We start from the raw sequence: 23,655 nt of genomic DNA on the forward strand, positions 1-23,655 counted from the left end.
CTCTTTACCCTCAGCTGGGAACTTCTGGCTTGAGTATGACCCAGTGTTCTGACTAGCCTTACTTCCTCCCCTCTCCTAGGAGCTAAGGTGAGGAAGTGATAGTAACTAGATTGAATGCATTGACTCTGTGGAATGGGGCCAGTTTGGGGGAGGGGGCACATGTGCAAACTTGTGAACTGATGGGTGAATATGTGCATGCAGGCGTGCCACGCACAACCCTTTCTGCATAGTCCATCACACACAAGAACTCCATGTCATTCCCCAACCCAGGACTCCTTCCTAAAAAAACAAGAAGAGAAAAACATGCCAGGATTTCAAACACCTTATTCCAACTTTCCACTCATGGGGGAAACCTGAAAAGATAAAACCCTCCCCCTTTCTTTCCCTCTCGCCATGTGCCTCCTAATATACTCTGGTGTTTGCATTTTCCCCTTGGACCCTCTGGGTGCAGCTCCCACACACCTTCCCCAGAATGGAAGAGGCAGCAGACAGCCTCCTCCTTGCTAAGGACTGAGACAAAAGCCAATCACCTTTAGGGGCTCTCAAGGTGCCCATTCTACTATAAATTCCCGAAGTCAAAACTATTCTGATATTATCACATACATAAATGAGTATACCAGGTAGCAGGGGAAAAACTATAAGGCAGCCAGATGAGAAGGATCAAGAATTGTTTTCGTCTTCCCAGAGTCCAGCTCCATGGGGCTGGAGCGTACAGAGTATTACTGTTTAACTTAACTCAGTAAGGTGGGTGGCAGCAAATGAGGCAAGGGAAAAATGGTACCTCAGAGGGAGGGCGCCTGGACACAGTCCCCACCTTGCGTGCATAGAGCCAGGGCTCCTGGCCAAGATGTCCAAGCAGTGACAGCAGAAACAGAGGGGGTGGGGGTAGTCAGGAGAATTTGGTGATTCTCAGCCCCCAATAAAGGGTGCTGTACTTGGTGGGGGCGGGAGGAGTAGAGGAGGACCTATCATCATGGGAGCTTATGAGGGACTGGATTTTGGTGCCTGGAGAGAAAACGGCTTCAAAGGGACTCTGGGTGAGACCAGATGGACTCAGGCTGATTGAGACAAACACTGCCTCCCCTCTTCCCTCCCCAATATACCCACTCTACAGAAGACAATAACAAGGGCCATGATGGAACTCAGCTTCCCCTCCCCCCAGCACCTGTGAATCCTGAAGCCCAAGCAGAGAGAGTTCTCCAGGGTGTGTACCACTCTGTCCCATGGTCTTCATCTCCACAGACCCAGTGGGGCAGGAGAGAGGAGGATGGAGGAGAACTTGAGGTAGAACTGCCCTCCCTCAGAACCTTCCTCGCAGGGTCCTTCCTCTGGCCTCCTTCCCATCTGCAGTTCTTATGGGCATATGGAGGTTCTCTCCACTTCCAGTGCTCCATGCAGGACTGCAGTTAGACCACAGAAGGGACTTACCAGATTAGCATCTTGCCCATAGCCACACTCAGACTGGAGTAGGGAAGGCTGAGGAAACTGGGCTTTTCTCAATAGGCACAATGAGCTGAGCATGATGAGATCAGGGAGCCTGGGGAAGGGAGGGGCAGCTCACTGGGATGAGAGGCATTGTAAAGTTGGGCAACTGTCAGAAGCAGTGGTATCCAAATACACTTTAGGATTTATTGGGAAGTTCTTCTCAGGTCTGATATCACTTCCTCCTGCTTTAGTTTCAGATTGTTTCCCTTTTAGGGCACTTTTGGGGAAGGAGAATTTGAATTGTAGGTTTGAGACTTGAGGACAGAGTTTCAATTACCTCTCTCCATCTAGATGTATCCCTGCTACTTGACTTTCCTCCCTGGCTTTCACTCCCAGGCCAGGTAGGTATTCAAAGGCTCCCTGAGAAAACCTCCAATGTCAATTAACAATTCTGAGGCCTGCTTCCCTCTAAAAGCCAACCAGGCCCTCCCCCTTTCCTTTCTCAGCAATGACCCCAACCCTGCAGTTATCAGAATGGCTTTAAGGTGACAACAAATGCACAGATGGGCCCAGAGCTAGGCCTGGTGCCTCACCAGAGCCAGGACCCAGATCTCCTCCACCCAGATCTCCATCCACACATCCTCCTTGCCAGGCAGGAGGCCAACCCCAAGGTTCTCAGGAAAGAGAGAGCTTGCAGAGAGAACTCAGGCTTTGGAGATAGGTGGGCTGTGTGAGGAGGGAGTGGAGGAAGGAAAGTGAGGGTGGAAGACAAGCCTGAGAGGGAAAACACGTTTGCAGAGACCCAACCAGGAAGCAAGTGGTCAGGTGCAGTGTGAAGCCCAAGTTGAGAAATCACAGTGGTACTGTCTGCCACTCCCCACACCTGTGGGAGATGCAGGAGAGAAGCATCAAAGGAAGAGACTTCAAAAGGGAAAGGCTGGAGAAGGTGCAAGGCCTTAGGACCATATTTACACAGCTGAAAGCAGGCTGCAGCTCCCTAAGGAACAAGGAACGCCTAGAGCCATTAACATTGTCCAGGGCCGGATCCTTCTTCCCACCTGACCCTTCCTAGTGTTATAGAAACCAATTAACTCGAAATTCAACCTTGAAAAGCTAAACCAGTAAATTGATTAATACACATGCTTAGCTGACTTTATGCACATAGTCTTTAGCAAGTATCCTAATAAAAAGAAGCTTCCTTCTGGAGTCGGAGCCTCATTCCAACATGAGTATGAGGATCTTCACTTAACTGCATTTTGTTTATGGACTCATCTTTTGTGACTCCGGCCATACTCCCTGCAACACACACCTGTCCCAGCATCCCAGGAGCTCCAGGGCAGCAGCCATAAGAGGCCTGTTAACTGCGTCAAGGGCAACCAAGACAGGAGAAGGATTCAACCAGGAGGTGAAGTCTACACCCCAATAAAACACAGAGATACAGACAGGGAAGGGTCTGCACTGCCACCTCCGTCCTTGGGGTGAGACCCAGTTGGACATCATTATCTCTGCCATTCCCAGAACACAGAGAACACGGAGGGGCTCAGGCAATTCTCCAGGGCAGTTCTGGCCCTCCTGGTGCATACATGGAGTCTGAAGAGAAAGGAGAAAACCAGGAAAACCAGTCAGGAAACAGAAGAAACCAGAACAAGGAAAGGCCTGCAGGTACATTTCCTGTGGTTTAGAAAGAAACAGTGTGGGATCCAGAACCAGGCGATTTAATCACGGAAGACATCCCAGAGGAGGAGAGTAACCAGTGATTTTGCAAAGGACTAGGAGGGTAATCTGCTGGAGGAGGAGAGGGGGTGGTTCAGACTGGAGTCAGACTATGAGGCTACAGCAGGGCAGGGAGGACTAAACACTGCAATGGCTGCCCAGACGGAGCTAAGAGACCAGATCCTGGGAGTCTGTGGAGGGAGGGCGAGAAGGAGAAGGAATAGGTGTCAGTGCATGGGAGGCCTAGAAGCCCAGCTGGAAGGCTAGAAAGGAGTCACTAGAGGAGGAGGAAGGGGGATTATTACCCCAGTCTAGCAGAAGTCCTTCTCCACCTCTTCCCATTCCATAAAGCCAAGAGAATGGGGACAGAGTCCAGGGTCCTCCAAATGGGGAACAAGAAGGACTCCTAGACTAGGAGTCCGGGGCAGGTTTTCCAGAGGCAGCCATCTCGTAGCAGGAGACACTGAGTATTCCCTCCTGCAGGGCCTCTGGCTCCTGTCTGTCAAGTGAGAGTGTTGCAAGCAGTGATCTCTGTACTTCCTTCTCTGAATCTGCCCTGTTGATCATGGTTCCCCTTCCCAAGGAAATGTCTGACCCATCTGTGATCCACCAGCTTTACCCCCTATCCTCTCAGCGTCCCTACACCCTGAACCCACTTCCCTAACCAAAAGAAACTACTTCCATGCTTGGGGGAGGGGGTTCTGGGCTCCTCTCAGTGGGATCCTGCTCCAGTCCTTCCAGACAACCCACCACCCTGACCATCTCTGAGTTTCCATCAGGTATTGCCCCATCCTGGTTCCTCCACCTCCCTCCCCTGCTCACCCCCATCCCTCTGACCCCCTGCACTGCCCACCTCCCACTCTGTTCCCTCCCACCTTCACCACCTTCCACCGCACCCAGCCTGCCTCCCTCCCCCCTCCTGGCTCACCTCCACAGAAAACCCCAACTCCCAGTGGGCTCCACTCTCCTATTACCTCCATCTCTCCACCCTACTGCATCCTACCAATCTGCCCCCATTTAAGGTCATTTCTACACCTTTCACACCTTTCAGAATCTAGGGGGTAGAACAAGGCTCAGAGTCCAATGACAGGAAGGACATTTGCCCCCCTCTCTCTCTTCCTGCCATATGCCTACTATCTCTTCTCTCTTCCTCTAGGCAAACGCTGTCAGGTGTTTAGGAGAGCTGAAGAGACCTCTCTCCATCAGGAAATTGGTGAGTGGGATAGGGTGACCAAGGAAAACCTCCTAGGTAATTCAGTCCCACCTGGGGAACTCGGTCCTCCATGGTGACCCTGTCCCTTCCTGACAGGCATTGAATGGTGGGGAGAGCCCATAGCTCAGTGCTGCCCAAGGTTGAAAGGGACCCTTGGCAGCTCTGGGACCTCAGGGAAGGCCTGATTACCTGGTCATCCCAAAGCCACTTAATCTCAGGAGAAGACAGAGGCAAATGGTGACTGTTGCCTCAGGTTGTCCTACCACCTCTGCCTCCACTTACGCTGGAGGGAGACTCCCCCTCAGCTCCTAGCACAGGTTTGCAGGAGAGAAAGGAATCTGCTCAGCCTCTGCATCTTTTCTCCTCCAAGATCACTTATGTCTGAGAGCCCAGAGGATTCCGCATAATTTCACAATTACAGGGTGTGTGCAGGACAGGACCCAGGCCTCCACATGGAAACCACAGATTCCCCCAGAGCCTCACCTTGTTTACCAACTGTTTGTTCCAGGTGGTCTCCCCTTCCCCCACCACACCTTGCTGAACCCAAACAATCCTGGGGAGAGGATCTCTCTCTATGGGACCCTATTCATCTTACTCAATCCCTGTATCAAGATTTTAGGTTCAGAAAACAAGTAGTGATGTCTGCTCAAGAGAAGTTCTTCATCTCCTCTCACTTGAATCTTTCTTGCTAATTTAAGCCATCATCCTGTCCTCAGGAAATCGTGGGGCTCTCTCCCAACCTTCCCTTCCCCCACTTCTTCAGGGTCTCCATGGTATGTCCCAAAAATCTAGGTTCTACATCCCAGGCTCCCAAAGAGGCTTCTGGGCTCTGAGATCAAGCTAGGGACTGAGAATACTGAGGATCTGTGTGGTTGCAAGGGGAAGGCAGTGGTTCCTGGGGTGAGAATGGGCCAAGAACACTTTGGAGCTTGGAGCACACAGTGGGTGTGTAATAAGTGTGAAATGGCCCATTGAGAGGCTGGACTTAGCTAGGTGAGGGTGGGTAGAGGGGAAGGAATGAGGCTGGATGGGTCTGAAATGTCTGTTTCCCATTCTCTTCTCTTCCCCTCTGGGCCTCCTGCAGAGAATATGCTCTAAGACAGACCCTGAGCCTGGAGTCCTCCCTAAGCTGATGGGGTTGTCCTCCCCTCCAACCACCTCCACTCAGCCCAGCTCAGGACACCAGGACACACATCTCCAAGAGCTCAGGCCACTGTACTCCCACCCCACCAGCAACATACACCCTCTGTTCAGCCAGGGCTCCCAGATCTCTGAGCCTTCTTCACCTAGGACACCAGGGTGAATGCCCTCATTCTGGCAGAATCTTAGGCGACCTCTTTGAGTTGCCTGGGCCACTGCAATCAAGTTAGTAGTCTTGAAGCTTTAGCCAGGACCCTTAGCCCATATGATTGATTAATGTTTCCTTGTATACCTATATATTGTGCATTCTTTCCTGGAAAACAACAGAGCCCTTCTGCACACAATGAAACAGAACCCAGACAAACCAGACACTTTTATTCAACAGTGTATACAGTGTAGTCTTGGCTTTGGGAGTACACTTTTCAGTGTATAAATCTTTACCGCTTTGGTTAAGTTTATTCCTAGGTATTTTATGGTTTTTGGTCTGCTGCAAATGGGATCAATTCCTTGATTTCTCTTTCTGCTGCTTCATTATTGGTGTATAGAAATGCCACAGATTTTTGTACATTGGTTTTTTTATCCTATGACTTGGCTGATTTCATGTTTCAGTTCTAGCATTTTTTTCGTGGAGTCTTTCAGGTTTTCCATGTAGAGTATCATGTCATCTGCATAGAGTGAAAGTTTGACTTCTTGTTGCCAATTTGAATGCCTTTTATTTCTTTGTGTTGTCTGATTGCTCAAGCCTGGACTTCCAACACTCCATGAACAACATTTATGAGAGTGGACATCCCTGTCATATTCCTGACCTTAGGAAAACTCTGTTTTTCCCCATTGAGGATGATATTAGCTATGGGTCTTTCACATATGGCCTATATGATCTCAAGGTATGTTCTTTCTATAACCACTTTATGAAGATTTTGTTTTTGCTTTTGTTTTTTTACAAAGAAAGTATGCTGTGTTTTGTCGAGTGCTTTTTCTGCATCTATTGAGAGGATCATGTGGTAATTATCCTTTCTTTTATTAATGTGATATATAATGTTGATTAATTTGTGGTTATTGAACCATCCCTGCAGCCCAGGAATAAATCCCACTTGATCATGTTGAATAATTCTTTTAGTGTACTATTGAATTCAATTTGCTAGTATCTTGTTGAGAATTTTTGCATCCAGTTTCATCAGGGATATTGGCCTGTAATTCTCCTTTTTAGTCAGGTCTTTGTCTGGTTTGTGAATCAAGTAATGCTGGCTTTATAGAATGAGTTTGGAAGCTTTCCCTCCATTTCTATTTTTTGGAACAGCTGGAGAAGAATAGGTATTAACCCTTCTTTAAGTTCTTGTAGAATTCCCCTGGGAAGCCATCTGGCCCAGGACTCGTTTGTTGGAATTTCTGATAATAGATACCTTGCTGTTCAAATTTTCTATTTCTTCCTATTTCAATTTTGGTAGTTTGTGAGTTTCTAGGAGATTGTCCATTTGCTGCCCAGGTTGTTGGCATTTATTTTTTTATAGTATTTTCTTACAATGTTGGTATTTCTGTGGTGTTGGCTGTGATCTCTCCTCTATCATTTGTGATTTTATCTATTTGGGTCCTCTTTCTTTTCTTTATGGTAAGTCTGGTTATGAGTTTATCAATTTTCTTTCTTCTTTCAAAGAACCAGCACTTAGATTTATTGATCTGTTCTACTGGGTTTTTGGGTTTTTTTGTTTGTTTGTTTCCAAATCCTTTATTATTGCTCTAATCTTTATTATTTCCCTCCTTCTGCTAGCGTTAGGCTTCATTTCCTGATCTTTTTCTACCTCCTTTAGGTGTAAGCTTAGCTTGTGTATTTATGACTTTTCTTGCTTCTTGAAATAGGAATGGATTGCAATGTATTTTCCTGTTAGGACTGCCTTTACTGCATCCCAAAGAGTTTGTACTGTCCTGTTTTCATTTTCATTGGCTTCCATGTAATTTTTTTTTTATTGCTTCTTTAATTTCCTGGTTAACCCAGTCATTCTTTAGTAAGATTTTCTTTTAACTTTCCATATATTTGAGGGCCTTCCAAATTTTTTTCTGATGGTTGATTTCAAATTTCGTAGTGTTATGCTCTGAAAAACTCCATGGTATGATCTCAATCTTTCTTTACCTGTTGAGGGCTGATTTGTGACCCAGTATGGTATCTATTGTGGAGAATGTTCCATGTGCCCTTGAGAAGAACGTTAGTGTGAAATGTTCTGAATGTATCTGTTAAGTCCATCTGGTCCAGTGTCTTTCAAAACCATTGTTTTCTTGTTGTTTTTCTGCTTAAATGATCTGTCCATTGTTGTAATTGGGGTATTAAGGTCCCCGACTACTATTGTATTATTATCAATGATTTTCTTCATGTTTGTTATTAAGTTCTATTTTGGGTGCTCCAAGTTGGGACAAAAATATTTACAATTGTTAGATCTTCCTGATGCATAGACTCCTTAATTATGAGATAATGCCTTTCCTCATCTCTTGTTACAGTCTTTGGTTTAAAATCTACTTTGTCTGATATAAGTATGGCTAATCTAGCTTTCTTTTGACCTCCATTAGCATGACAGACGGTTCTCCATCCCCTCGCTCTCAACCTGCAGGTGCCTTTAGGTCTAAAATGAGTCTCTTGTAGGCAATGTATGGATGGATCTTGATTTGTTTATCCATTCTGATACCCTATGTCTGTTGCTGGACCATTTAGTCCCTTTATATTAAGAGTGATTATTGAAAGATATGAATTTAGTGCCATTGTGTTACCTATAGAGTTGCTGTTACTGGTGACGTTCTCTGGTACTTTGTAGTCTTGTTGCTTTGATCTTTTTTTTTTTCCCTCCACTCAGAGTCCTCTTTAAAATTTCCTGCAAGGCTGGTTTAGTGGTCACAAACTTCTTATTTTTTGTCTGGGAAGGTCTTTTTTCTCCTTCTATTCTGAATGACAGCCTTGTTAGATAAAGGATTCTTGGCTGCACATTTTTCCCATTCAGCACATTGAATATTTTTTTTGCCACTCCCTTCTAGCCTCCCAAGTTTCCACGTGCAGGTCTACTACTAACCTTAAAAGTCTACCCCTGTAGGTTAAGGACATTTTATCCCTAGCTGCTTTCAGAATTCTCTTTATATTTGTATTTTTGTAAGTTTCACTATGATATATTGTGGTGTTGCCTTGTTTTTGTTCATTTGAGGGGAGTTCTCTGTGCCTCTTGGATTTGAAAGCCTGTTTCTTTCCCCAGATTAGGGAAGTTCTCAGGTATAATTTGTTTAAATCAATATTCTACCCCTTTTGCTCACTCTTCTTCTGGGTTCCCATAATATGAATATTTTTTCATTTCAAGGAATCAGTTCTCTAAGTCTCGCTTGTGATCTAATAATTTCCTTTCCCTCTTTTTTTCCAGATTCATTATTTTTCATAATTTTATCTTCTATATCACCTATTCTCTCCTCTGCTTCTTCAATTCTCATTGTCACTGTATCCAGTTTGTTTTGCATCTCAGTTACAGCAATTTTAAAAAGTTTACGTAGTTGTTTCATTGTGTGTGTGTGTGTGCGTGTGTGTGTGTGTGTGTGTGAGAGAGAGAGAGAGAGAGAGAGAAAATCCCAAGCAGGCTCCACACTGTCAGTGGGGATCCTGATGTGTGGTTCGAATTACAATCAGGAGATCTTGGCCTGAGCCAAAATGAAGAGTCAGACACTTAACCAACTATCCACCCAGCCCCACCTAGGTATAAAAATTTTTATTTCATCCTGACTAGTTCTTAGGTATTTGATCTCTGCATCAGGGGTTTCTCTCGTGTCTTCTATGCTTTTTTTTTTCAAGCCCAGCTAGTAGTCTTATGACTGTTGTCTAAATTCTTGTTCAGATATATTCCTTCTATCTGTTTGATCAAGTACCTGGCTGAGATTTCTTCTTAACCTTTCTTTTGGAGAGAATTCCTCTGTCTAGTCATTTGGCTAAGTTTCTGTCTTTTATGTGATTTAAAAGCTTGTTGTGGTTCCTACAACTGAGAGTTACCACTATATTAAAACGGGGCCATACACTGCCCAGAGCCTGGCACTCCAGTAAGTATTTTTGGTGTGCACTCTGCTGTTGCATTTTGCTGCTCTTTCCCACTGGTCAGTCCTCTGCAGGGTTCCTCCTTGCTTGGAGTGGTAGAGTGTTTGGACCTTTAACCAGGTGTGCTTTGGTTTGTTTGTTGAAGTAACCCTGGATAAAAGGGATGAGGGAGAAGCCTGTTACACAAAAAAATCGGGAAAAAGAAAAGCAACTGAATAAAACCAACAAGACACTATGAGACTGACTCCAAAGAAAAGAAGAAGAAGAAGGAAAAAAGAAAAAAAAGGACTGCCGGTGTCATTTTGAAGCACTTCATTTTCAGTGCACTTGGTGCATGAGAGGTGCTGGCTGTGCTGGTCTGGAGGAGAGGTCTGCTGCATTGGCTCAGAGTCAGTCCTGCTGCAATTAATAAGCAGCTGCCAGCATGGGACCAGGGTTCAGTGTATGCAGGTCCCGACTCTACTGGGCGTCGCTGTCTGATCTCTGAAGTCCCACCATGTTGGTGTTAGGGGGAAAAAGGCACTACCCCAGTCTCTCATCCTGGTCTGGGACTCTCGCACTCCAGTGTGAGACTGGCACTGTGCAGATCCACTCCCCTCCTCCAGAGTAGAGCCTCTCCATGCTGGAAGTTCTCTGTCCCTGAAAAACTTTCCCACACCTGAGCAGTGTTAGGGATCTATGGAGTAGCACTGCTAAAAACCGCAAAGGTTATATTCCATCTGAGTGTGCCTCTGTCCCCCACTAATGAAAGGCCTTTTGCTGGCACCTGCAGAGTATTTTGTCCTTGGGGAGGCAATACATCCTCTACCACAAGTACTCCAGGAAGGGGACTTTTTATGTCCAGTGCATCCCAGAGATCCCTATACCAAGCTAGCACTGTGGGGCCAGCTCCCTCCTCCCCAGGAGCACAAGCAACAGCTCTACATCTCAACTCTAGAAGGTTGTGCAATTCCAAAATTTCAGACTTTGAGCCCCAAATGCAAGCAAAAAGTAACTGGGACACTCAGTACTTCTCACTCTCCAGTCCATGGTCCAGAAAGGTTTTCCCTTTGTGTGAACTTGATGCAGCACTTTCTCAAACCGGGTCTCTTTTTCTCTCTTTTGTCTCTCCATGGAAAGGGTTCCCTCCCCTCTACAGCCTGCCATCTTTCTCCCAATTCACTTTAGCATACCTCACACCTGCCAAGATTTCTCCTTCTAACTGTGGAAATCCTTCTGCCACTCTGCAGATAGGTTTCCTGGTTTTCCAAGTGAGCTGACAGCTGTGTTTGAGGGATGAGGAAAGCCCAGGTTCCAGCTATGTCTCCCCCATCTTAACTCCTCCTCTCATTCCTTCCTGATTCAGAAATCTTACTCCATGACATGATGCACAATACACAATACAAACCTGGGTCATAAATTCCCTTCAAATGCCAACACACATCCCTCACAAAAGTCTCAATATCTCATGCCTCCTAGAGGTCCATGCAGCCTAGAATACTGTCCCATTTCTTTTCCAGTTCATCTGTCCTTCTTCTACTTCCCAAATTGCTCCATAGGCACCCTCTCCAGGAAGTGACCCTTGACCAACACCTCTTTCTCAGTTTCTACTCATACCTTCCCTTCCAAAGTAATGATGTCTCAATCCCTGTCCAGTTAGTAATTCCTCCTATTTCAGTTCATTTTTCTTCCCATTTGGGGTGTAAATTCTCTTTACCCAAAATAATTGAAGATGCTTCAACAAGATTTTTGCACCAGTCTCCCAAGAAAGCATCTAAAAGAAGGGATAAGTATATGGGTAATCCTGCCTCTAGCAGGCTTCCCCGGAAGCACCTACTCTCTGTTGGAAATGTGACAGATTCCACAAGTAAGAAAGTAGCTTCCCATCCTTCTTTTCTAGTAAGGCCTCATACATAAATACAATAGAAAAACACTGGCCCCCATATGCCAACCATAAAACTCTGACTCTTTAAGAAAGATGTCTGTTGTGCCCAAGCTGGAGCCAGTCTCATCTTCAGGGATTCCCTGAAGTCAGGTAGACTTCTCTTAATTTTTGTACCTTGGCCCCTCTCCATGTCCCATGAATATGGATGGAGCAAGACCAGGAGAGGTCATGTCAGGCAATCAGCTGCCCCAGGGCTGCTGCTCTTTGAGTGAACATGGTTCTTACCACTGAGTCTAGAGGGAGTAGAGAATCTGCTCCTTGTTCTGAGCAAGACTTCACTCTGATGGAACAGACAGGACAGTCAGTAGAACTCCAGGCAGAGCCACACAAAGGCAAAACTACAAGTGCTGGGGTACAGTTCTAGATGTTGGGTACAGATCTAGATACACTTCTAGATTTAGTTTTGTCTAGGGTGGAGACAAATGCTGTTTGTCAAGGAAGGCTCCAGGAAGATAGTTTTAAAGGAGAAAGACAGTGCTAGACTAAAAGGAAGGAGAATTTCTGTACCAAAGAAATGTGTAAAGCTCTATTCAATTCACCATGAATTATTAAATGCTCATTGTGTGTCTGGGTACAGGAGAATGCTCTGGGGGAGCGAACAAGATATAGTCCTTACCTATGATCTACAATCAGGAACAATACACAAAAATAAAGACACTCAGATAACTGTGGTATTTTATTTTTTATTTCAGCTTTATTGAGGTAAAATTGACATATAATATTTAAGATATTTAAAGTATACATTGTGGTTATCTGGCATACATATACATTGTGAAATGATTCACAATGATTTCCCCATGGCGATTGGATTAACAATGGTATTTTAATCTAAATGTTTCATGAAATGAAGGCAAGTGTTCAAAAGGCAACTTTGTGTCCTTCACTTCCGTCTTTCCATGTGGAGACTTGGTTTTCTATATGTGGTCCCAGGACCAGAAGCATCAGCATCAACTGGGATCTTGTTAGAAGTACATGTTGTGGGCTCTACCCAGACCTACTGAATTCTAAATGCTGGGGCCAGGGACCAGCAATCTGTTTTGTCACAAGTACTCAGGGTATGGTGACACCTGCTGAAAACTGAGAACCACTGACAGAGTACTATTCCTGCCCCCCCCCCCAACTCAGGAATAGTACTGCCCTCCTCACTGTCACTTTGATTAGTGAGTTAAAGAAACAGCACTAATCATGCCCAGCTCAGCCCCTTCCATTTTTTTATTGGTTTTCCTTTTTTTTCCAGGCCAAACTGACCGAAGCACATGCATTGCAGCCTGCTCATACATAAAAAATCTAATTAAAGCAGAATCTTTCCTGTGGCGTCTTGTGGAGATTGCTTCGCATTACTTGTGATGAGGAATAAGTCTGTTTAATTTAGTGATGCAGGCTTAGCAAGCCAATTGGGCTACAGATCAAAAGCTAAGTGTTTAATCAACTGTCTCTATGTCTTGATTATCAGTTGTTCCAAACATAGGAGTGAGAAATGGGATGTTATTTATCACATCCTTATAACTCCAACATGGGTTGTAGTGAAAAGTGGGCAGGATGCAGGTTCAGGTTGCCTGCAGTAGAGAGACCTAGCTGAGAGAATAACAAGACACAAGAACCAGAGGAAATCCTAGAATTCTGTAAGTGAACCTAACTTTAGAAATAATCAGTTCTGACGTCTCGTGTTACAAAAAAATAAAAATAAATAAGCAAAACATTGAAGGAACCAAAAGGCTTGCTCAAGGTCACATTGCTAGTTAATGGTGGGAACAAGAGCAGAATCCAGGATACTTGGCTCCCAGCTGTGCACTTTCTGAGCAGGTGGACCAAAGCAGACAAGAGTAGAGAAACTTTCAAGTCCAAGAACACAGATATCACCCAGTAGAAGAACCAACCCTATGGATTTTCATTATGGGTAGTGAGTTCAAATCCAAGTGTTTTGTGCTCAGAGGAGCGCTCTGGCTCCAATCCACCTGTGCATGTTCTGTTGGCCCCTCTCACAGCCAAGGCTCAGGCTACACACACTACAGTGTGTTCAGTGTGTTCTGAACACTGCTTCATTTCCTGTGCTTCTCCAAGTGTTGTTCTCTCAGCCTACAGTCTCTCACCGCTGCCCACATGTGGGAAAATCCTAACCTGTCTTGGAGAGAGCCGACTCAAATGCCATTCCTCTACAAAGTCTTCTCTGATTTCACCAATCAACCCTCACCACTGTGCCAACCCCATGGGATCCTCCACCACTCTGAATTCCCAGGACACTTTATTTGTATATTACTTAGTATGACAACACTTTCTACTTTGTGTTACAGCTATGCTTTACCCCTTGTATTAGAATATAAGCCCCTTAAGGGCAGTGGCCATATTTCATGTTTTTTTTTTTTTTTTGGTTTGATTCTAGTTTCTTGTTTTTGTTGTTTTTGTTGAAGTATAATTAGCATACAATGTCATATTATTCTAAGTGTACTACATAATGATTCAACGATTCCACACATTCTCAGTGCTCATCCTGATATGTATACTCTTAATTCCCTTTATCTATTTCACCCATCCCTGTACCCACTTCACTTTGACAACCAACAGTTTTTTCCCTATATTTGAGTGTATGGGGTTGTTTTTACTCTTTGTCTCACTTTTTCCTTTTTTTGTTGTTATTGTTTTATTTCTTAAATTGGTATAAGAGTGGAACCATCTGGTGTTTGTCTTACTCTGAACAGACTTATTTCATGTAATATTATTTCCTCTAGGTCCATCCATGTTGTTACAAATGCCAAGATTCCATTCTTTTTTATAGGTCAGTAATATTCCATGACAGATAGATAGATAATAGATAGATAGATAGATAGATAGATAATTTGATAGATATTACATCTTCTTTATTCATCTATCAAGGGACATTTGGGCTGCTTCCATGTCCTGGCTATTGTAAACTATGCCACAATAAACATATGGGTGCATATATCTTTTTGAATTCATGTAACTAAAAAGCTTTTGCCCTGAAAAGGAAACCAGCATCAAGAGAGAAAGGCAACCCACTGAATAAGGGAAGATATTTGTAAATGATATATCCAATAATGGGTTAATACACAAAATACAGAAAGAACTTATACAACTCAGTCCATTTAAAAAAAGGGCAGAGAAACTAAATAAACATTTTTCCAAAGATGACATACAGATGGGCAACAGACACTTGGAAAGGTGTTCACCATCACTAATGACAGGGAAATGTAAATTAACACTACAATTGGATATCACTTTAAACCTGTCAGGATGGCTAAAATCAAAAAGACAAGATAAGCAAGTATTGTCCAGGATATGGAGGAAAAGGAACACTCAGATATTATTGTTGGGAATGTCAGTTGGTGCAGCCACTGTGGAAAGCAGTATGCAGGTTCCTCAAAAAATTAAGAATAAAAGTACCTATGATCCAGTAATTCTGCTACTGGCTATTTTATTTAAATAATCTCTGTACACAACATGGGGCTCAAAGTTACCACCCTGAGAGAAGAATTGCATGCTCTACTGACTGAGCCAGCCAGGCACCCCACAGTTACTGGATATTTAACCAAGAAAATAAATTTTTTTCTAGTTTCTTTTAATAATAATATTTTAAAGCCTGTAACCAACTATAGACGCAATATAAGTAGACAAGTCAAAAAGGAAAAAAAAAAAACAAAAGAAAAAAAAAAAGAATGAGCAAAGGCACATCCTTCACTCCACAATATACACAGAGCTCTATTAGTATTCACCCACCAGCATCCCATGGGAGGCCTACTTTTCCATGTGATCAAGAGTACTGCATTATTAGGCAGGGGGACCTGACTGCATTCAGGTGTGATGATGTCTGACTGCATATGTGCTGACACAGCTGAGTTCAAGGTCTACACTTTTGGCCAAACTTAAGTGGGGTTAGTGACCCAGCTGTGATGGACCCCATAGCCAAAGTAGATAACAAACCCAGTCAGCATCCACACACCAAATACCACCCAGGTGCCAGATGTCATCTGCATCATAAGGCAAACATTCACAAAGAGGCTCAGTAGTGGGAGGAGAGGCAGAGCAGGGACCTTAAAGCGAAGGGAACTGGAGCTCTGTGGCTGTCTCCAGATGACCCCAGTGAGCCCAGTGATGAGCACCAAGAGAAGCACAACCACTGAAATCCACACTGGGTCTCCAGAAAGCAGAACTGGCCACTGGGTCAGCACCAAGCAAAGAGGAATAATTAGGAGAACAAGCAGTGAGGAACAAACATAGACAACCCGGCCAGAGAGTGGAGTGGGGGAGGAGCTGCCTGGAAAAAGTAGTCGCTGTAGAGTCAGCGTCTCTTCTGCAGGTACATTCTCCTCCTGCTCCTCTGCTTCATTTCCCCCATTCCTCCTCTCAGGCTGATACCTGAGGATGAGAACACAAATCGCAACTAGGGAGTAAGAAATCAGGGACACAACCGACCTGAGGTCCAAGATATCAGTGACGCCAAGGAATGATATAATGACTGCAACTGTTCCAATCATCACAATGATTATGATAATGATGTATTCGCGGTAAGAGATACGGGTAAGGACATCGAACAGGAGGCCATCCTTTGCCATCATGTATAACACCCGACGCATCGGCCTCACAAAGCCCCAAAGGCTGGTGGAAAGAATGCACAGCAATGCAAAAGCTACCACATAGTAGGCAGGGACCCAGCCAATATGGAGAAATACCTCAGGCAAGGTGCTCCCAGAATGAATCTGGTAGTAAGGCACCATGAACGTAAGTGCTGAAGAGACACCAAAATATACCAGAAGGCAGATGAACAGTGAAACCACAATGCCTATCGGGATGGAACGCTGGGGATTCTGGGCTTTTTCAACTCTGGCAACAATACTCTCAAAACCAATAAATGCATAGAAACAGATAGCTGCTCCACGGAGAATCCCCTCTAACCCAAAAGGCACAAATCCTCCAGAGCCCAGGGGGCCCAAGCTTGAGGTGTCATTGAGTCCAGCCTTTACATAGTCCTCTTCTGTGAGCTTCCAGTTGTGCAGGTCCCCCTTAATGAAGCCAGAGATGATGACAAAACTGAGAACCAGAATTTTCACCAATGTGAACACTTTGGCAAGTGTGGAAGTTGATAATGGCCAGAAATACCAAAAATACCTGAACTCCATGAACACCACCATAAAACCAAGAACAAAGAATTCTAGATATTCTCTAAGGAAATGGGAAATGTGCCCTGAGATTCTCTCTTGCACAGTCTGAGAGACCTGGTTTCCACGCAGGTTGTCAAAAATTAAGATCCATGTGCTGAACGCAATGGCTTTCTCAGCAACAAGGGAGAGGATGAGGTTCCAGCCAGTGACGAAGGCCCAGAGTTCACCTATAGTGACATAGCTGTAGAGATATGCAGAACCAGAATGGGGAACCCGGGCACTAATCTCTGCATAGCACAGCCCAGCCAATAGAGAAGACAGGATGGCCACCAAAACACAAATCACAAAGGATGGTCCTGCTTGATTTCTGACCACCTCACCAGCCAGGATATACACACCTACACCCACTGTGCGGCCTACACCCAGGGCCACTAAATCCAGAGTGCTCAGTCTTCTCTGTGGGTCATTCTCAGCCACCGGTTCCTTCAGCGTAGGTCCGCGTACCAGTTTTTGACCAAATCTACGAAGTGCCTGATGCAGCATCTAGCTGGAACTGAAGAGGATTCCAGGATCAGAGAGCTGCAGCAAGCCCAGGAAGCAGAGTCTCGGATCAGGTTCAGTGAGGCTACGTTTAGCTAAGTTGAGTTGGGGCTGACAAGGTCCGTTACTCAGGCTTCAATGCTCCTGCTTTGTATTTCATCTGTTATGTGATAGCCCTTCATAAATCCTAAATAAACAATAAATATTTACTGAACAATGGTGTTCAACAAACTAATGAAAGTTTACAACCACAGCTCATGAGTCCCATGTCACCTGTTGCAGCCTGAGTATCACAGAAACTGAAATAAAAGATCATAACAAATCAACCTTGTCCCCCCCCCCCAAACCCAGAAAAGTGGCAAATATCTCCCCACATTCTCCTTTTACACACCACATGACAAAATCCCCTTTGGGTTCATCTAACTCATGTAGCTTCATGAACTAATGAAGCTGTAGGACACAATAGGGCATGAATTTCTTGTGCAGTAATTTACACATGGGATGTTTGTGTGGTACTTGAGCATATGTTATGATATTAATTCATGGACTAGAGAGCCTTGTTGCAGTGACAGAACAATTTCCTAAATAAAATCTCAATTTAAAATACAATATTGGTATCACTTCCTTAAAGCTCTTTACCCCCAAATCAGTACCCAAGATCAGATGGCCCCCTTACTCCTCATCCTGCATCATCCATTTAGCTGTACTGATGGCAAGGAAAGTACAGTCCAACCCTTCCCTTTACCCATCTAGGCCCACAGGGGGCAATGTGAGAAGAGAGGAAGACAGATAAAGAGGCAGGGCCTTCATAACTACCTGCAAGAACTAGAGGACGAGACTGTCTGATGAGGAAACACTGGAGAAACAGGTGCATATGCCAACCAAGTATCCATCACTAAGGGAGTAGAGCCAGAAAGGCCATTTTGTGAATTCTGACATTCAGTAAACCTCAGCCAAAACAACCAGGCAAAACTTACTGCAGTTTATATGTCCACAGTTATGAGAGTGTGATGGGTAGGAAGGAAAGAAGTAGGTCACCTAGCTCAGTAGCTCACAACCAAAACAATTCCTTCTGTCTCTTTGCTCTCTGGGTTCCAGGAGAGAAGGTGACCTCACTTCTGCAGACAGTCTCCTCACTGGCCACACTATGCTCTATAAACACCCTGGGCCATCTGTGATGTCAGCAGTCAGCCACCTGGAGACACTGCCCTGCTCTGTGAGCTTATATTAAAACACTAACTTGTAACTTCCTCTTAATTTTCTACCATAGTTATTTTTCACTCGCTCAAACCATGGTCTCAATATGCCAAACACGTTTTGTTAATAAAGGAGCCCTACATGTGTTTCCTCCTTGCCCTTCCTCCACTGCTGCTCTTCAAATGGCCCCCTCCATCAAATGGAGCAAGACTTTGATGAAAAATTCACAGCAAATGTCTCAGACATGAGTAGAGAAAAACAGAGAAAACAAAGTCATGCAGCCCCCATTCTCCTCGCTACTTGGGCTTTGGTTTTGAGAGAATTTTAGGAAATGTTGTCAGAGGGTTTTAAAAGCAGAAAGACCAAGTCAAAATTGAAGTCTTCTCTACAGATTATCAAAAGGAATCCTGATGTTATGGGTCAAAGCTTCTGTGTACAAATCCATCTAGACTCCTTATTTGCCACCCACCAGTTCCAAGGTTATGATTTACTAAGAAGCACACAACATAGACAAAGTCAATACTTAACTCATGGAATCTTGCTACACTATAAATGTCATTGACGTGTTGCCCACCCACCCCCAGGCTTCAAATCCTTCAGTGGTTCCCACTGCCCTTCCTTCCTTCATCATCTGACCTGTGCTGATTCCTGCAGCCTCATCCCCTGCCCAGCTCCTGCTCCAGCTGTGAAATTCTACACTCACCCTATTACCTGTCTCTAATGCCTTCTTGTCCCTTCACTTAGCTAACCCCCTACTTCTCTTTCAGTTCCCAGCTCAGAAGTTGCCTCCCCAGAAAACCTCCCCTGACCTTATGCTGCCTTTCCTGTGTGCTCTCATAAAACCTGGGTTTCCCCATGTGCCATTTATCCTAATGTATCATAATTCCAGCTAATCTGCCTGGGTCTTCTATCAAAGTGTGACTTAGATGCTCAATAGATACTTATTGAACAAATACACAAACTGAGAATACAAATCTGAAAGAAAACGTAATCCAGAATTCCTACCTAATTGCCTTTGCGAGATACATACTTTGTAGCCAAACAATATTTGTAATTCTCATTTAGATAAAGATATAAATCATATTACCATCCTTGTAGAAGGCAAGCAAAATGAAAAGTGTGAAGGGAAGACAAACTGATGAAACCTTGACTATACATCACACATGGCAGGTATAAACCACACATGGTGACAAAGAATTTTCAAATGTTTTGAAGATATCAGGCCCTATAACCTAGGTGGGATGTCCTAAGGCAGAGGTTCTTACTTTGGGGGACAGAGGGAGGCATAATGAAAACACTGGGGAACATTTTCAAATTTCATATCCTGTCCCTCTGGAGATTCTTGTCCACTAGCCCCATGCTTCCCATGGCTGCTCTAAATCACCCCAAATGACAAGAAATTGTCCTCAAATTCAAAGGGAAGAGATTACAAAAGCCTCCTTCACAGAAAAGCAGCACAGTTTAGCATTTAGGAGTAAAGGCTCTGCAGGTACATGATTCAGGTTCAAATCACAACTCAACCTTATACTGGGTACTCTGGACAAATTAGTTAACCTCTTGGTGCTTTAGTTTCAATAACAGTCAAATGAAAGTAAAAGTACCTCATAGGGTAATTGTGAGGCATACAGAAATTATGCCTATAAAGTAGTTAGCTCAGTGCCTAGCAAACAATATGCAATTAATATAATCTACCTAAAGTTTAATATTGAAATCCGATCCAAATTCCCAAATTTGAAAATCAGTTAGTCTTTATAAATTTCTAGCCCCAAAATCATCCACTAAAATTCGAGCCTGTTAGCTCGCCCTCATGAAACAATGAAAACAGCTTTATTCCATATATTTTGCCTTGAAATGCTAAGTACCCCAATTAGACACCCCCCTACATGGTGCTAAACACTTGGAGGTTCTAAGCTCACTGGGTTCGTTCAGGCATCAAGAAAATGAAAGCCTTAAACAACAACATCATCATCATCATCATCATCATCATCATCATCATCATCAATATTTTTGCCTATGGATGCCTCACCTTATTCCGAGAAGGGACAGTTCTGGGTACTATAGTGCTAAGAGCAATGAGCATTATGTCAGAAATTTTGGATTTGAGCCTTTCCTCTTCCACTTCACTATATAAACCAGGGTTATTTGCTTGATCTCTCTAAGCCTCAGGTTTCCTCACCCACAAGGAACCTTATTTCACTTCCCTTACAGGATCCACATAAGAATTTGATGAGAAGATACAAAATATCACCCAACAATGGTGGGAGTGTAACTGGGATCACCATCCTGAAGCACAATCAGTGGAATTAAGAATGCACACCCTCCCACCCTGCAATCCCTCTCTGAGATATACACCCCAGGGAAACTCTGTCCTGAGTTTATAAGGAGGCTCATATGAGTGAGTTCATCACAGGACTGTTTCTGAATTTGGAGCTATGCCAGCCTCTGTTACTAGAGGAATGTGTAAGTAAAATGTGCCATATATACACAATGAAATATTACACAGCAGTCAGAAATTTTAAAAAGTAGATAAATAAAAACGTTGAAAAAAAATTAAAAAAAAAGGGGGCGCCTGGGTGGCGCAGTCGGTTAAGCGTCCGACTTCAGCCAGGTCACGATCTCGCGGTCTGTGAGTTCGAGCCCCGCGTCAGGCTCTGGGCTGATGGCTCGGAGCCTGGAGCCTGTTTCCAATTCTGTGTCTCCCTCTCTCTCTGCCCCTCCCCCATTCATGCTCTGTCTCTCTCTGTCCCAAAAATAAATAAAAAACGTTGAAAAAAAAATTTAAAAAGTAGATTAAAGATAACAACATGGGTACATTTCAGAAACAATGTTAAGTAACAGAAGTAGAAGCAGGATGAGGTATACAGCACAGTTACATTTATATACATTTATAAAACAGCCAAAGAGTGCTGCCTATTTGTCAAGGATATGCACATACCTGTTAAAATTTTCATGTCATTCTCTGATAAAACCTTCTACTGGTTTCTCCTTTTATGCAGAGTAGAAGCCAATGTTTGCATTTACAATGACCTACAAAGTCCTACAGTATTTGTCACTGACCCACCTGCTACTCAGCCTCTGTTTCTCTTTCTTCCCCCACTCATATTATTTCTCTAGCCCCCTAACAATTTTGGCCACCTAACATACCAGGCAAGACCCTACCTCAGGGCCTTTGTACTTGCTGTCCCTATAACCATACCACTTCTAGCCCAGATAGCCCCATGGTTACTCACTTCACTGCATTTGGTAAAAGACCATGTATAGCATAGCCTTCCTTAATCACCATATATAAAACTGCAATCTGCTCCTAACCACCCATGCCATCCCTTATCCCCATGCCCTCATTTTCCTCATACCACTTTTCACTATTCAAGGTACTATATGTTTTACTTACTTGTTTATTATTTCCTCACACCAAAAGATGTAAGTTCCATGAAAGCAAGGCATTTTTTATTGTTTTTTTTTCTTTGCCTAGTCCCCACACTACAACTGTGTATTTGTAGAGTGAAGGAATGTATCTAAATACACATATAGAGCAGGGATTGGGAGAACATTTGTTATATACACTGAAGGAAGTGCCTCCAGTGAGGAGGGGAAATAATAGAGATCAAGATGAAAGGGGTAAAATAAAATGCATTGAAAAGAGGCCTGATAGGAAGCAATGATGCTCAGTCCATGACTGAGGGAGGGGTTGACTCCACTCTGTGCACATCAGGTTCAACAAGGAATTGCATGAGACAATATTGTGGGAGTTTACATGAAGGGTAACTGCATCCTGTAATTGTCAGGACATGGAGAACACAGAGAAGGAAATCCTGCTAGAAAGAGGGTGGAGAACAATGGAAGATGGGGCACCCCTCCTACCAGTTCCTTCTGAGCCCATTTCCCTTTTCCCAATTCCTCTTTCTCCTTCAGCTCCTCCAACTGTCTGTAGAGTTTCCTTACTGGGCACTAAGGATGCTTGTACCATGTTTCTCTCTCTGGGGAACCACCTCCAGCTGCCAACCTTCCAACAAAGATACAACAGTGGTGCTTGTCATTTGCTGAATCACAGACCCCTCTGAGGTTAGTCACCTCAAAAAAATGTCCTACACACTTCTGAAGTCCATTCATAGACGCTGAGCAGGAATCCCAGAGGAGGACCATCTAAATAGCAGAGTCAGAGATGAGTAAGCCTTTTGATCATTTCTGTTTCCCTCAACTGTGTTGTGCAAGGTGGTCCTTGTGCTCTTCTCACATTTACTGAAGATGAGGGACAGTGGGCTGCAGACAAAGTATGAAGATACCAGAGAAACAACCCAAAGAACAAAACATCTGGAAATTAAATAAATCACATTTCATTACTCCAACACAAGCAGGCAGAAGAAAAATGAACAAGCAAGCTTATAGAAGACAAAGCAAAGCCATGATTGGGAATCCTGAGAAAGCCTACCACAATTCCATTTTATAACAATACACAAAAACATCATCCTCAAATGCGATTTTCAGAAAGGCCCTTTCTCTGTGCAGTAACTTACAATTATTCCAATACTTTATATTCAGTCCAGACTCTCTGACCCACCTCTCAGAACCCTGCCCTAAATCTTCCTCTACCCTCAGGCCCATCACCTCCCTCCTGGCTCAGCTCCTCACATCTTGACTTACCCTTCCTTGGATGAGCCTTTGGCCTGAGTAAGTGCCTGTCCTGCCAGGGATGCCCTCCTCACTCCCTTTTATCCTGTCGTCATGTTCTAGGTCTTCTCAGTCCTATTCTACAATGTTTTCCCTTGTGTAAGGGAAGCATTTCCTAAGGCATCTTGACTGGTCCCATCTCCAACCTCCCTCCAATACCCATCAGCACTTAAGGTCCATTCTGATGCTCAGCTAAAACTAATTTTCCCTTTCTGTGTGCTGGTGTCCTGCATGTGTAACTTAAATTCCTTTATACTCTAAAAAGCTTCCAGGGGGCAGGGCCAGGATCTGTCTACCTCCTTCTTCTGGAATCCACACTCCCACCTCAACCTCACTACCCAGGACAAGAATCTGCTTATAATCATATGAAGCAACCATAAGAGGCATTTAGGAGAGAGAAAATAAATTTATATATATAATTTGTTTTGCTTGTTTTCTTTTCTGTTTATTTGTTTGGGTTTTTGTGTTTGTTTTGTTTTTGAAAGAGATAAAGGGCCAAACAGAGGTGTAAACAGGAGAGTAGAGCAAGCACCATCATCTATTTCAAGCACATTTCCAGGATATTTCCCTAATGAGGGCCCTGGGTCTGTGAATCTCATTTGGACTAGGAAACAGTCTCTCCAAAGGAGGTGCTTGGTGCATAGGAGGTGCTGAAAGAAATGCAGAGAGAGGC

General features: G+C 44.0%; 2 protein-coding genes across 21 annotated transcripts in view; both read right to left on the reverse strand.

Moving 5' to 3' along the window:
- LOC122224314 (cationic amino acid transporter 3-like) overlaps positions 1 to 23,655 on the reverse strand; it is a 435,603-nt gene that overhangs the window by 196,916 nt on the left and 215,032 nt on the right. The window lies entirely within an intron of this gene.
- LOC122224312 (cationic amino acid transporter 3-like) overlaps positions 15,024 to 23,655 on the reverse strand; it is a 138,601-nt gene continuing 129,969 nt past the window's right edge. For 18 of the 20 annotated variants that reach the window (XM_042945954.1, XM_042945955.1, XM_042945952.1 and 15 more), the window contains one exon: positions 15,024 to 17,304. In XM_042945954.1, the coding sequence (XP_042801888.1) occupies positions 15,342 to 17,120 (1,779 nt within the window). In that variant the 5' untranslated portion in view covers positions 17,121 to 17,304 and the 3' untranslated portion in view covers positions 15,024 to 15,341. Of the gene's footprint in view, positions 17,305 to 22,385; positions 22,458 to 23,655 lie in introns of all 20 variants that reach the window. The other 2 variants (XM_042945969.1, XM_042945970.1) reach the window with 1 other exon arrangement.

This window comes from Panthera leo, chromosome B4 (genome assembly GCF_018350215.1).
Source record: "Panthera leo isolate Ple1 chromosome B4, P.leo_Ple1_pat1.1, whole genome shotgun sequence".
In the NCBI taxonomy this organism is placed as follows: Eukaryota; Metazoa; Chordata; class Mammalia; order Carnivora; family Felidae; genus Panthera; species Panthera leo.